The sequence below is a fragment of the Calypte anna genome, chromosome Z (genome assembly GCF_003957555.1).
Source record: "Calypte anna isolate BGI_N300 chromosome Z, bCalAnn1_v1.p, whole genome shotgun sequence".
NCBI classification, from domain to species: domain Eukaryota; kingdom Metazoa; phylum Chordata; class Aves; order Apodiformes; family Trochilidae; genus Calypte; species Calypte anna.
Window position 1 is genome coordinate 14,439,666 of NC_044274.1, and position 15,115 is coordinate 14,454,780.

Consider the following 15,115-nt stretch of genomic DNA (forward strand, 5'->3'; position numbering starts at 1 on the left):
TATTTACCACTTTTCAAGGATATCTTTTTCATTACATAACAACAATTTTTTCTTACTAGGAGAAATGCAGTCCTTTATCCTATTTTTTTCTGCTAAATACTGCATTTTGTTTATAAAATCATATTTATGAAAACAATCAACAATTATTAAACTCTGTCTCTTGCTATTCTATTTGATGGTCTTCATGACAGCTTTAAGGTGCTAAATGTAGCAATATAGCCATTTTGCATGAGTAAACATTGCTAGAAGGGTTTGCTCAGAGTACCAATGCTAAGCAAATCATACCGTGATCAAAGAGCAATCTCATCTTTGCAGCTCTGAAGCTAGACAGTTCCTGTCATCTTCTCTTTCATCCAGTTCACAAAAATGAATAAAGCCCTTACTGACAGAATGTTGCCGATAATATAAATAGCAATAAACACACTGAAAATAAAGTTTTATGCTATGAAATTGCTGTGAAATTTGCTCATCTGCAATGTCTACCATATGCATCGTTTGACACTTGCAAGGGAAACAGCATCCTGGATCCTCTCTTTTTATTTTCCTCTTACTTCTGTGAAGGATGTTTGTGAATGATTTGAGAGAATTAGCTGTTTTACAACAATTAGCTGTTGTGAAGAAGAAATCTGAAGGAATTAATATTTTAAGGAACAGGACCGCAAGTCTGAAAGTAGCTTATAGATATTTTGCCTTTTTTATTTTTTCCAAAAGCAGCAGCAGCAGCGAAGTCACAATATTTTTTTCAAGAAAGACAAGAATATCAATAATGACAATGTCTTCTCATGTATAAGCATGCTGTTCCAGACTCTGTAGATCAAAACCAGTCTCTAAGTCAAAGCCGAGCAATAGTGTGTTACTGTGCCCATGAGCAAGTTTTATGACTGCAGCCAAAGGTATTCCTTTTTAGCATTTAATCAGCTTTCTATTTCCATATACCTTTGAGAAAAGTGACTGCTTCAGAATTATACTTTGCAAAAATAGAGGAACGTAAAAAGGAGAGAAAAAGAGCCTCACTGACTTTCTCTGTCATGAAGTCCTACTCTATCTTTTTAAGGTATCTTTCACTCACTGATGTTGTCTTGTGCTCTTAAGTGGTATGAAAGGTCAGAAACTCCTATCTCAACACCTGTGAGTTTCCAGTTCAGTGCTCACAAAGAATATCAGAGTCATGATCTTGTTATTTCCACAACTGTGTCAGTACCACTGTTGGAAGTGGTGTAAACTGAAGTGAAATGATCCAAAATATTTTTTTCTTTCTATGTTGTTTTAAACCTGATCCATTTCACTGATCTTTGTCTATTACATGATCCCAAACAGGTAAAATGGTATAATAGAATTATTGCTGAGTGTGGGAGAAGAAAGATAGAAATGTATACATTGGGGAAAAAAGTACATGTGAGAGCACCTTTGAACAGGTGAATTAATATAATTTGAGTTTTGACAGTCTCCTTACTTAGTCAGAATAGTGTTGCTCTGTTTATCTGTAATACACAACGTGTGCAAATATGCAGAGTGCTCAGCAAGAGAAAGCCAATGCTAGCACTGTTTTTTGCTGAAAATTCTCTTCCTGCCTCCTCCTCATGCTCATGGGACCTTTGCCTCTCAGTGGCAGATGAGGAGCAGCAGCAGCAATGACATTTTTCCATCAATTGTATCTTTGGACATAATTGTACCAAAAGAGTTACAGTCTACCTAGTTTCAAACTGCTTCTGCAGGATAAAATTTCAAGTACAACAACCTCGTCAGAGGGCCAGGCAAAGAGTTAGCAGCCCTGCTTAGCACTGCTGCACCTCTCCCCAGAGTCAGGAGTTGTGGGCAAAAGTGTCATCCTGCCACCATGGTGATCCTGTTGCAGCATCATTTTGGAAAGTTCCTGATTTTCAGTAAAAACTTGATATTCCTGAAAACTGGTAGGAGCTTCTGTCTGCAATTGGTACAGAATGGTTGGAGAACAACTATTTTTTGTAGTGGTGCCCTACATTATCTTTGTGTCTGCAGACAGGGCTAGACTTCCTGAAAAATGTGCTGCTGCATTTCCACTGGGTTGCCGTTTGAAGGTGGCTTTAGAATTTCTGACAGAAGTTTGATGTGATCGTGAGTGAATTTGCAGCATTCTCTTGTGCCTACATGCACTTTCATGATTACAGGAACAACTGGGCTTTCCAGATATTGTTTGTGGACAGATGAAATGCAGAATTCCCTGAAAGTTCCTGAAGTAAATTCTGCTCTTTTAAACTGTAATAATTCAATCCTGTAATCTTAAACCCACTGACTATTGTTACTATATTTATATTTGTCTGAACAAGGGGTAAAGGAATCTGTTTCCACTATTTCTATTTTCCTGAGAAAATCGGTAAATCTTCATCAGGTGATGATGGCAGACTCTTCTTACCCTGTGCATTGTGAAGGGCTTATTTTTGTCACAAAGGAAAGCTCAGCACATTCCAGAGTATGCCAATCAGGTGCATGTTAACTCCTAGTTAACTTGTTTGGGTTTACACACTGTAGTAAGTGCACTTCCAGAGCATTTGTAAACCTGATACAAAGCATTTGCTGGACAGAACAATCTTACATGCAAAAAGCCAGAAGTCTTTCTTTTTTTGTGAACTGACATTAGAAGTGCTCAGTTGAATCAAATCTCAAGCAATATTTTAAAAACAAATTTTATTCAGATATTAACTGTCACGTTCCACCAAATTACTCATCTCCATTGCCCTCAACTTCCTCCTCTATGCTGTCCTTGGGCTGCCTCTCAGTGCCCTTTTATAGACCACAGGGTCTTCCTTGCCCCTTTTGTTAAAAACCACACTCATGGGGGGGGGACGACGACTCAGATTAAGCAGCTTTTGAATTAAGCTATTTTGCTCTGCAAGCTGCATGGTTTTTGCCTATGCCAGTGCTTCTGCATTCTGTCTGCCTGAGGTCAGCAGCAGGAGTTCAGGGGGAAGTGAAAGCAGCATGGCTGCAAAAAACATTCCAGACTGACAAACAGGAACACCAGGCTGTCACCAAACCCTTCACAGGCACCAGAAAACCCTTTTGAAAGGACAGAGTTCACCATGGTGGTCAGAAGCCCTGATGCACGCAGACACAGCCCCACGAAACACAAGCTGGGAGGACTTGCAGAGCTTGTCACAGCAGCATTGCCCCCTCACAAGACAGAACTCATACCTCATTAAAAGCCACAGCTGACAGCCAGTGGTAGCTTGATTAGATGATTTCATGAGCTAAATTGCAGGTGGTGTGCATATAGCTGTGATGGATGAGTTTAAAACAACCATCTCCTGGCCTGAGGCAAGGAGGATGTGGGGCTGGCCTGGTTCCTGTCGTGGTAAGGCAGGCTGGAAAGTTGTATAGGAGGGGAAATCTGTAGTGACTGGGGTGGGAAGGAGAATGCAGGATCATGGCAGTGCTAAGAGGAGCAGAGCATCAGCTGTTTGTGTGGAGAAAGGATCTCTGGTGTCTGGGGAGGGTGGGCAGCCTTTTGCCTGCCCTCAAGATGTGGCTCTCCCTCAGACCACCTCCCTTGTGCCCTGCAGCAGTGGCCATACCCCAGCTGTCCCCCTGCCATCAACTCACAGGGTCTTGGCGTACTCTGTGTCTCCCAACTCAGGTTGTGCCAGAGGAACCCAGGGCACAACCCAGGGCCTGTGCATCCCTGGGAGTGTGGGAGCAGCCATCTTAGCAGCTGCTGTCAGGGGCGTCCTGGCACCCAGGAAGAGGAGAGGGAACCTGCACTGGGAGAAGGAAGGGGAGACTGGGGAGGAACAGGGGGAGGACACAACTTTCTCAAGGAAAAAGTTGCATCAGTGTCCTCCCAGTTTACCCTCTTGGTAATGGTTGGCCAGTACTGGTCTAGCTTCTCTATCAGCATTCCACACCAAGCCCTGTCCCCTCCCCACACTTCAGCTGCTGATACCAGGGAGAAGAGGAAGTGCAAAACCAAGAGGAACAGACAGCTTTGGGCAAAAACACTGCCTGACTTCCCTTTCTCCTCAACAAGTCCTTCTGTACCTCTATCTGGAAGGCAAAAAAATGTGCAAGAACATGTGAAGCTCACCAGGACTGGTACAAACCCTGTGTGGGATGGAGAGAGATACATCTCTGGGCACCCCATGCTTTTTGCACTCAAAAAATCACCTTTTCTTCCCTCTTGTATGGTAATCCCCTACCACCTCTTCAAGTTTCTTCTACTTTTAGTGCAGAGAAGGCAACTGAGAACTCATGTTACCTAAAGGCACCCCTGCTATAGGCAAGGTCCTGCTCTCTCTTTGCTTCTCTGCATGAGGCTATGGGGACACAGAGGACTTGCAGCTGATGCCTGTGTCTCTTCAGTTATCATGAGGTTTATCCAGGAAAGTGGTAGCATAGGGCCTTTACCCTTCAAAATCTCCTCCCTAGCCCTCTAAAGAAAATGTTTCAGATGAGAACAGTTAGGTGCTGTTAATGTCATAAGGTTTATTACCAAGATATCATCAGCCTTTTCCTTTTATAAAGTGAAAGATCAGACCTACATTTTGCAGCTAATTGATCAAATCATACCAGAGCCAGTCAGGTTAACTTTGCTTTAAAAAAAGGTGTTTGCTTAAATAATAAATTCAGAAATAAATTCAGATTTTCATGGTCAATTTTGTTATGGCAAGCAACCCCTGGTAAAGTTAAGACAAAAATGAGTCTTAATGAAACACAATTGGCATCTTTCAGTACTTTATGTTCTCTCAAGAAAGTACTTGTCAGAAATTTTAAAACATATGAAACACTGACAATGACTGTTCAAGTTAAATTCTTAGTTGCCCTGAATCCTGCACCATTCTCCTGCACCCTTTCATTTTGCTTCTATGATAATTCATATTATTTAGTATAGCGACAGCTAAAAATTTTATAATGTTTTCTTATGGTCTGGTATTTTAACTTTTTAGTCAAGTTAGTTTTCCCAGGCAGTCATGCAGCTAAACAGTGTGTGTATTTGTCCATATATCATCAACAGGTTTCAGAAAATAGATCATTACTTTCTCATGCAACTCATAGAATGGTATGGGTAGGAAGAAACCTTAAAAATTATCTAGTTCCAATCCTTCTGTCATGGGTGGGACCCTGCTGGTTGCCTGGAGAGCTGGTTAAGAAAGGAAGATTCTTATCTTTCCAGTCTGGAGCTCTTTTTCTTCTGCTCTTGTTCTGGGAATAATACAAGTGTCCAGCAAGGATCAGAACTGTAGAGCTCACCAAATTTCATGTTTGCCTGAGTGTAACATCATGTAGCATTTATCTTTGATATAATAATTTAATATATTTTTCTGTAACTTAATGTAGTATTATTTACAAAAATCTCTACTACAGCCTCTATATTTTAGTGGCAAACTTCTTAACACATGAAAAATGAATACAATAGGAACAATTTTAGCAAGGCTTCACAGTTTCAACTACAGCAGTCCTATTCCAGGATCAGTATTTTTGTCTCTCTCTTGCAATTTTTCAGTTTCTTGAACCTTGCATTGAAAAATACAGCTGACCCTAATAGATCAGTTTTAAAATAGACCATAAAGGGAAAGGTACTAAGCATTTTCACAGATTTTGTCCTTCTGTAGCATTTGATGATCTCTTTACAGTTTCTCTGCTCTCAGAGTTCATCAGCAGTACAAATCCCTACAGACCACTTAATGAAAAGTGGTGTACTATTAACAGTCTGTGAACTACTTTAAAATACGTTGATCACTAAGGGTTGGACTAGGTCATCTTTCACAGCCCCTTCCAGACTGGGCTGTTCCATAATTCTATGACAGCAGTGAATCTCAGTTTTGTTTGCAGTTGGTTCTGAGAAACGTTACCTTCTCCCCACTTAACTGCAGGATAAAGTGGCTCCATGGAAATAATTAGTGTGTGCTTATCACAGGGCTGGAGACCCTTCACACAGTCAGTTACTACCCATCATCCTGTAAGGTATAAGATGCCAGACTTTGGAGCTGGACCACCAGTTCCCTGTTTCCTAGCCTACCCCATGAGTTCAGTCAGTGTGAAGAATCAGAGCCCTGGCTGAGAGTGCAGGGCTGAGGCAAAAGCAAGGGGAAACAGGACTCTGTAACAGGGTGCAGTTGGGGTTCTTTTTTTAAGACCTAAATCTGTATTGTAAGGAGGTGAGGCACAGACAGACTGGGACTGTGGTTTGTGTGGAGTATCAGCTAGGAGGATGAGGATGTAGAATAAGGGTCTGTTTTGTAGAAAGGAAGACCTATAGTAGCAGAGCGAGGGAAGGAAGACAAGAACACATTTCATGTCCAGCTGCTGCCACCATGCAAGCAGCTTAGGAATCCCTTATGTAGGCCCAACAAGCATTCTTTCTTGTTGCAGACCCATTCTACTTATTTATCAGTCGTCATTCATCTGTTTGCCAGAAATCCTATGCACCATTTTTGTGACTTCTTCTGTAAGTCAACAGTTTTAACTGTATCAATAGAAAATTAAGAAAAAATGAGAAAAATAGAAAGAATGTACCTCTGCCCTCATGGTGTTCAGTCATCTTGACTAGTTATACCTTCGGTGAAAGTAATGTGTTCTCAGTGTTGATGTGAGGCATGAGACAGTAAACAATTACACTCTTAAACTGTTTCCTCAGAAGGCTGGAAGCCTGTGTAATGATCTCAATTGTTTTCCCCTGCAGTTTGTAAAGGTTCTTCACTGTCCCCCCTTAAGGCTTGCTGCTGTAAAAGTTGAGCATTTCTATATTAGGTACCTGAAAAAATACAAATTTAGGATATTCAAGGAAAGGAGAGAAAGCAAGAGAAAAGAGACTCGCACATGAGATGAGAGGTTTTTTTTTCAGTCCAGCTCATTTAACTGGTAGAGGTTACAGGACTCAGCAGTTACACCAGAAATAAACAGAAACACAAGAATAGAGCAATTGCATAAGTGCTTTCATGTTAGGTCCCTGAACTACTGCTGCAGTGGCAAAGAAGGAAGGTAGGAACAAGTCCTTCAAACATAGTTTTAGAGAAGCATGGTTGGTTAGAAAAGAACAAGCAAAATTCAGAGTGGCTTGTCTGCTACGCAGGGGCAGATTACCTTCTTGTTTCTATCTCCCAGCCACTGATACTGCAAAGTCTCTGTATGAGCCTCTTATTCTTTTTAATACATTTCTTCTGGACAATCTGACCAGTCACAGAACTGTTCAAAACCTCTGAGTTGCTTTCCAGGTGAACAATCTCCCATATTCTAGTGTGAATTTTCTTATGGGAGTAACATATTTTCAAGGCTTATCAGACACGAAATCAGGCATCTGGAAAAATGTTCAATCCAGAATACTGAAGTTTAATCAAAAAGAAATGCAGCCCTTCATGTGATTTCCTAATTTAGTACAATTCCTGTCATCAGTAACAAAGACAATGATGTGGCCTAAATAACAACAAAGAGCATGCTCCCACAGCATAAACATTTCAAACACAACTAAGGTCAGAAATGTTGCTGTGGGGGGTGGATTAATCAAAGATAATCAATTAAAAAAATAGAAAACCCAGTTTAGTCCAAACAACTTTAGAAGAATGGAAGAATGTTTCATAAAAAAAAATTTCCTAAGCCCTTCTGTCTCTGACTTGCATAAAGCCTAGCATCCTCTAGAATCCTTTTTGTGGCCCAATCCTTTGGACTTTCAAGAAAGTTTTTTTGTTTGCTTGTTTTTTTGTTGTTTTGTTTGCTTGTTTACTTGTTTTAATTATTATTTTTTTAATTATTTTTTACCATCCATGAATTCTGACCCCTGATCGTTAGCAGGTGATAGCAGTTTGGTCACAAAGCCTGCTGACTTCCAAGTGATTGTTTAACCTGTGATATAAACCATAAACAATAGAAGTAGAAAGTTAAGTTAAATAAAAATGCATTTATCTGTGCCTGTGACAATCACAACAGAAAAACAGTGTCAGTTTTCCATCTGCTGGGAGTTCTTTTGGTCATCTTAGGTAGGGAGTGTACACAAACCCCATATTCTGAAGCTTTGTTGGTAGACTCAGACTTTCTTCTTTAAAAAAGAATAATACTTCCTTCCTGCCCTACTCTGCTGTCATTTTCCAAGATCCCCCTGTCTTCTGTTAACTTCACTTTTACATTTTTCCTCCTATATTTGAAATGTACAACCTGGGAAACTTAATTTCACCTTCCATTTATTGAGCAGAAGGGGACCCTAACTCATGCAGTACTTTCTCTGTACAGTAAGTGTGTGCATAGTTTTCCTCTGCTTGCACAATAGTGACCTCTAATGGAGGAGCCATCACGTTTGCTAATCGTTTAGGTGCGGAGGGACCTTTTGAAGTCAGGTTCTCGAAGTGCCTGCTCAGAGCATTCATTCTTCGTTTGGGTTTTGAATGAATGCTAGGATGGAGAATCTTCAGCCTCTCTAGGCTGTCCAGTATTTGATTTCTCTCCATGTTACAAAAAGAAAAAAAAAAAAAAATACAACAACCCCCCCCAACCAACCTAGCAAAAAACCACAGACAAACTAAAAAAGCAACAAAACAAAACAAAATAAACAAACAAAAAAACCTCCACACAAAAACCCCCAAAAACAAAACCAAAAAACGTCCACAACAACAAAAAAAACCAAAACAAAAAACCCCAACAAAACAAAAGCCTCCCAAAAAATGGGCAAAAAACCAAGACAAAGCAAAAATAAATTGAGCTTTTTCTTTTTTGCATCTTGTTTCCAGTGCCTCACCTCCAATTTACATTGCCTTTTATTCTATCCCCATGCATCTCTGAGATGAGTTTGACACCCTACCATTAGGTATTTGCAGACAGCAATAAAATCTTTGGTTTACATTTTTATCTCCAGGCTGAACAGGCCCAGTTCTCTCAGCTTCTTGTTTGCTATGTATCCTAGTTCCCTCACACTTACTGTTTGAAAAATGAATTAGGTTGTTACTGTAAAGTAAGCTCAGAGCCTGCCTGCTGCCCTGACACAGAGGCAGAGAAGTTATGGCTGCTTTCTTAACTTTATCATGTAAATTGATTTACTTATCAAGTCCATTACTTGCAGGCTCTTGAATGTGCTGTGTACAGGGTACATGTGAATAAGAAGGAGGAATTCAGCAAAGTCTCTTTTGGTTTTGCTGTCTCCTCACAGAGATGTCAAATACCAGACTTTCTGTTCCAAGGGCTAAAAAGTACAAGGAAAATAAAATTTTCTGTTTAGCTGTTGTGCAGGTTCACACTGCCAAATTTGTTGCTGAGCACCGGCTAGATTAAAAGGTAAGGTCAATTTGCTGGGTGTTTATTAAAGGACAGGCCATTGGGGAGGTCATTCAATGTTCTGGATACTTCTCTTGTGGAGGATAGGACAGCTACTGGCTGTGGTGGGAAGAGGAGCAGCAGGAATTTAAGGGAGTTGTTGGCTATGGGTGTATGTTCTTATCTGCTAGTGCATAAGTGTGAGCTCTAGCAACCAGTCTCAGAGGCTGAGGAAAGGAGATTTGATGGGAAACTCATGTAATAGAAGGAAGACATTCACATCAATGAAAACCTAGTGGTGGAATGATGAATAAATTGGAGACAATGGTCCATTGTCAAAGGCCAAAAGTAGACAAAGGATAAGGTGGGATCAGTCATAGAGATGGGACCACTGGGGGCCTCTAAACACTGTAAGAGATAAAAGGGATTGTCAAAAGGAGTGAGGAAATATAAATTTATTTAGATTATTATTATTATTTAAATATAAATATTTAAATAAGAATCTGTTATCAAAAGAAAAATTATATTACAGCAAACGATGCTAATTCTCACTTTTAAGTGTGACTGTAAAGATAGGCAGTATCTTTAGTAAATAGTGACCAAACACAGTTTCCAGGGAAGGAATCAAACGTGGAAGCTGCTTCTTGAAACAAAAGTTATCATTTAGGGTTTGTTTCCTGTTTGTTTGGGGTTTTTTATTTGTGTGAGTGTGTGTGTTTGTTTGTTTTGTTGTTTGTTTTTAAATTTTTGTGAGTTTGTGTGGGGTTTTTTGTTTGGTTTGTTTTGTTCTTTGTGTGTGTATGTGTGTGTGTGTGTGTTTGTTTTGCTTTGGGGTTTTTTTGGTCTCTTTTGTGTGTGGGTTTTCTGTTGTTTTTTTTGTTTGCTTGTCTTTTCGTTTGTCTTTCCTCCAACTGGTTAAAATACCCTTGATGCTTTTGAAAAAGCAGATAGTTTGGCAGCACTAGAGAAAGGAGATGGGGCCCCTGCTTTAACTTGTGTAACTCACTCTTTTTTTAGTGTAGGAAAAGCTGGCATGAAGTATGCAACATTTTTCATGTTATAGTTCAAGGTAGCAAAGAGGAAGTTTGGGGTAACTTGTATCTTACAGTAAAATAAATAAATATATTTGTTCTGTATCTGCTTCAGCTTTAATTTTTTAAATTAATGTGATTTATCTTTGTCTAATCTACACAGCTAACATGTTTTTCTGTATTAACCTCCCCCTCTGCATTCCCCCCTCAGAAACAGGAAAAACTGGTTGAAGGTTCAGCAAAAGTAATGTTCTGAATTTTAGAGGTCTTTGCAAGCCTGTATTTTGTCCAAGTTGCAAAGTATAGGGGTAGGGAAGCTTGGAGTTCATTCCACTTCTCTTAAAGAGGCCAAGATGTTGCCTGAGTTCAGTGTGAATGGGATGAGCACAGATATGGATCCAGCCTGGATGTAGCAAGTCCTGGCTTTCCAATAGTTTTCCTTAATAGTGTCATGAAGGTCTAATTAATGCATTGCAGTAATGGCATGGACCTCTCAAGTTAGCAGCAGGACACTGTAGGAGAACTAGGTTGCCAGAATTTGGGATGCTCTGAGTGCAGTTTGTCTCTCTGTGCCACTCCAGAAGCATCCCTGGGCATTATGTATGCAGAGCATAGTTGTTGTAGAATTGTTTAGGTTAGAAAAGACCTTTAGGATCATCAGGTCCTAAAGGTCATCACTAGCCCAGCATTGTAAGGGCCATGACTAAATTATGTCCTTAAGCACTACATTTATGCCTTTTAAACACCTCCAGGGATGGTGACTCTTCCATTTCCCTAGGCAGACAATTCCAGCTTTTGGCAGCCCTTTTGGTAGAGAATTTTCTCTTAACAGCCAGTATGAACCTTTGCTGGCCTGGTGTGGGATTCCTTTTTCTTGTTTGTTCACTTGCTTGTTTTTTGTTTGTTTTGTTTTTGTTTTTGTTTTTTGGTTTTTGGGTTTTGGGTTTTTTTGTTTGGTTTGGTTTTTTTGTTTGTTTTGGGTTTTCTTGGGTTTATATTTGTGCAGGAAGGGGCTCACTGTGGGGCTCCCCTCTGCCTCCCATAGCAGGTGGTTCAGTGCCCATCCTCAGGGCTTCCTGCAGACCCCCACCCTGGTGCTGGGGCTGCACGGGGGTGGTGGGGCTGGGGAGCTGCAGTGACTGGAATTTTGATTCACCAGTGCTGAAGGTGCAGGCAGCAAATGTTCCTAGACTCTGCTGGGAAGCAAGCAAGCAAGCAAACACAAAGAACAAAATCCGAGGCTGACAAAAGGAAATTGTTTAAAACCCCTATAGGAGCCTGTCATGCTTTTATCATGGTACCTGTGCCTGGATAAAGGAACCTCTCCAAGAAAACAGTATTCCATAGAATCACAGAAAGTCAGGGGTTGGAAGGAACCTTGAAAGATCATTGAGTCCAACCTCCCTCCTTATTACTGAAGAAGCAAAAGATATGTGAAATAAGATTTAATTCAGAGTGCAGTTTCCATGTAATCATTTGTCACAAAGTTTGGAGGGTTTTGGTTGAGTTTGCCTGTGTTTGAAATGAAATAGTGAATTGTATGTTTTATGTCCTTATTTGGATCTCAGGATTCTGTAGATGTAGCTCCATTCCACTCCAAATATACTTAATATTTACATATAAATGCATAAATTCTTAGTCTGAGTTTCTCCCCCTCCCCCTCTCCACCCTCTGCCCTCCTCCCTCCTTCCTCCGCCCTCTCTCCCTCCCCGTGCCCCCACCCCACCACCGCACACCCCACCCCCTACCCCCCCCGGGGACTTTTTTTTCTTTTCTAAATTAGTTACAAAGTAATTCTGAATCAAAATAAGGAGGTGCAGCTGTTTGCTGTAAATCTAATTAAAAGCCATGACCCATTCATTTTTATTGGTTGGTGTCACATTGACACTAGAACAAAGTGTTCCTTTAGATACACAAAGTAATTTGTCAGCTTATCCTTGAAAAAATCTGTTTTCTCTTAATTTTGGATATGCCAGAATCAGTATGGCTCACAAAAACAAGATGACATGATGTGAGCTAGAAAAGTTAAAAGAGCTTCTTTATGCCTTCCAAAGCAGGAGGTCAGCTGCAAGGAACTGAATTGAAAAGCAGTAGAAATATATCTGAAGGTTTACAGTCACATCCACTGCAGTTTCAGTAATAAATCTTATATATCCACGTAATAAAAACTAAATGAATAGAGCTCTGTACCTACCATGATTTTGGGTTCTCTCTCCACAAGTTTGCAAAAGTGGATGTTCTGTAGTGGAGACAGTGAAAAATGTTCACAGCTTCACTGTGAGCTTCCCTTTTTAAACATGTGTCTACTCGGCATCCACAGGGAAAAATATCAGCAATATGCTTGTTTTGGTATTATTAGAGACATAACAAAATTTAAAATATCATTTGCTTTTAGACTGTATGACTGTGGATGGTGCAGCAAATGAGCAACCATTTATTGCTTCCAAGGTTACCATGAAAAAAAAGGTTTGTGCTGATAAGGAAAATATGTACAAAGGCAGATATATTTTGGTTTTGTTTTTCATGCCTGGGGTTCCTGAATTTTTGTGTATTGAGGTTTCACTACCAACTCCATGCATGTCTCCTTTTGATTCACATTTTCATGGGTGTTTTAAAATCTGGAGTAATTTTCTTCCCCTGAGAAGCTGGACAGTATTTCCGTCAATTAATCTTTGACCATTCAGATGTTCATAATTGATAGAATCATAAAAATAGGATTGTCCTGGTTCTACATGATATTAAAGTTCTGCACTGCTGAACACGTCTCATGCACAGAAATGCAAGGAAGAAAGGCCATATGACCATAAATCTCATTGAACTATATACAGTAAAAACAAACAAACAAACAGAAAACGTAAAACAGAATACATGCTAAATGCAGAGGAGGTGGGCATTGATACATTTTGGGTGATGGCAAACTACTAAATAAAAATATCACTTGAGCTTATAATGAGCAAGCTTATCTGCATAAAGTAGCGAGGGTCAAATAAAAATGATAGTAAAGTAGCAGAAAGTACCATATCTGTGTCACAAACAAGATTTAAACTGCATTCTGCGATGAAATCAGGCTTTCCCCATATTATCAGTACTATAGCAATGAAAGGATTGCTGCATTTCTGTTAACCCCAATTTTCAAGTAAACTTGCAATGAAACTTATCAATAGTATCTATTAGATAATAACAAATGCCACTACAAATACCTATAGTGATAACTAGGGAACATTAGTAGGGCAGTCTCAGACTTATTTGCTTGAGCAGAACTTTATGCAGCTCTAAAAACAGATCTGAAAGAATGACTTGAAAGTTAATATATTAGGTATATGCAGCTACTTTTAAGGTAGTTTTCACTAAAGATCAAGTACATCTGTGTAACTTCAAAGAAGAGAGAATTAAGAATAGGAGAGGGAGGATCCTAATACCAGGTGAAAAATGATGTACAGAGGGGGAATACTGTACTGGAAAGTTTCTTGGTTAGCATGTCTGGTCACTCTGAGGGTTAAATCTTAGACTAAAGCATGTTTCCTATCCTATTTTATTTATTTCTTTATTTTTATATTAACCAGCAATGTTTGCATGTGCAGCTTTTGAGAAATTGCTCTGTTAGGGATTGTTGATGTACGATATAATCTCTTGAAGATTCCCGCTGTTCCCACAGGGAGGCAGTAGCCTCCTATCTTCTGCCGAGAGAAGCTTTATTCCAGGTGCACAGTGCAGCAAAGTACATAGATGTTATATCTCCCAGACAGGAAGACTGAAGGCATGCTGGGTTGATGTGTGCTCCATCTGTTGAAAAAATCCTGCTCTGCACTGGGGAACATTAATTAGTGGTAGTGTTTTTACACTTCTGTGGTATGAAGGGAAATTTTCATGGTGGCAAAAGCCACCGAAAGGACTTTTTTTTGTTTGCCTTTGTAGAAGAGGGTGTGATTCACCTTCTTTGGTCATCATCACACTTTCACTTTTTGAATTCTGTAGGGGCCTGGGAAGCAGTTCTGTCTCCTGATACTTTTGGAATGTTCGGTGTTTGGTACTTAAAGTCTCCAGAGACACTTGTGTGGAGAAGACCAGAAATCCGGGGCACTCTTCCAGACCTGAGCTGCAAATATGCGAGGGACTGATCTCATTGATCTGATAGTTTCTTCCATTCCTGTATTTACCAACTGCTGAGACTTCGTATTTTTGAATAAATACTTTAAAAAATTTTGTTTTCTTGTATTTTGTTTCCATATAGAACTCGTGGAGTCTAGTATAATAGCTAAGTTAATACTAATACTTTTTCCAGGACATTAATTTATTTTTGTTTCCTCAGCTTAACTTTTTTTTTTAATGAAAATTCTTTGTGAACTTATCCAGCCTTCCCACCCCAAACCAATTTTCCAGTCATCTAGATTCAAAAGTAATTGAGGAAGACTGGTAGGTATGTACAATGACATTACAACATCCTCAGCCTTTTTTCCTTCGTAAGTTTTGCTAAAAATGTGGATGTTTGTATAACAACTCTTCTACCCCTTGTCATGTGCCTCTGATTTTGTATAAAATTATTTAATACACTGACATAGATGAGATACAATGTCATGCCACTCAGCATATATTGGGAGGAACAACAGTAAGAAGTCCAGTAAAGCTGCACATCTTCATCAGCATGCCAGTGATTCAGAGCATAAGGTAGATGACCCTGGAAATCCACAGTGATGTATTTCTAAAGAAAATTACACTTCTGGATTCTTTACTAACCATATATCATCAATGAGCTGATACTGTATACATTGTTCTACTACTTGTGATGGATATAAAATCTTGAAAATCAGTTTCTAAACATACCACAAAGAATTATGAAAACAACCCCACAACACTGCCAAGAGGACACCATTATG

At 39.6% G+C, this 15,115-nt stretch overlaps 1 protein-coding gene across 1 annotated transcript in view; it reads right to left on the minus strand.

Annotated features, from left to right (window-relative positions):
• FYB1 (FYN binding protein 1) overlaps nt 1-8,330 on the minus strand; it is a 52,569-nt gene extending 44,239 nt beyond the window's left edge. The window contains exon 1 of the mRNA XM_030466873.1: nt 8,184-8,330. Coding sequence (XP_030322733.1) covers nt 8,184-8,330 — 147 coding nt within the window. The remainder of the gene's footprint in view (nt 1-8,183) is intronic.
• Between the last annotated feature and the right edge of the window lie 6,785 nt (nt 8,331-15,115).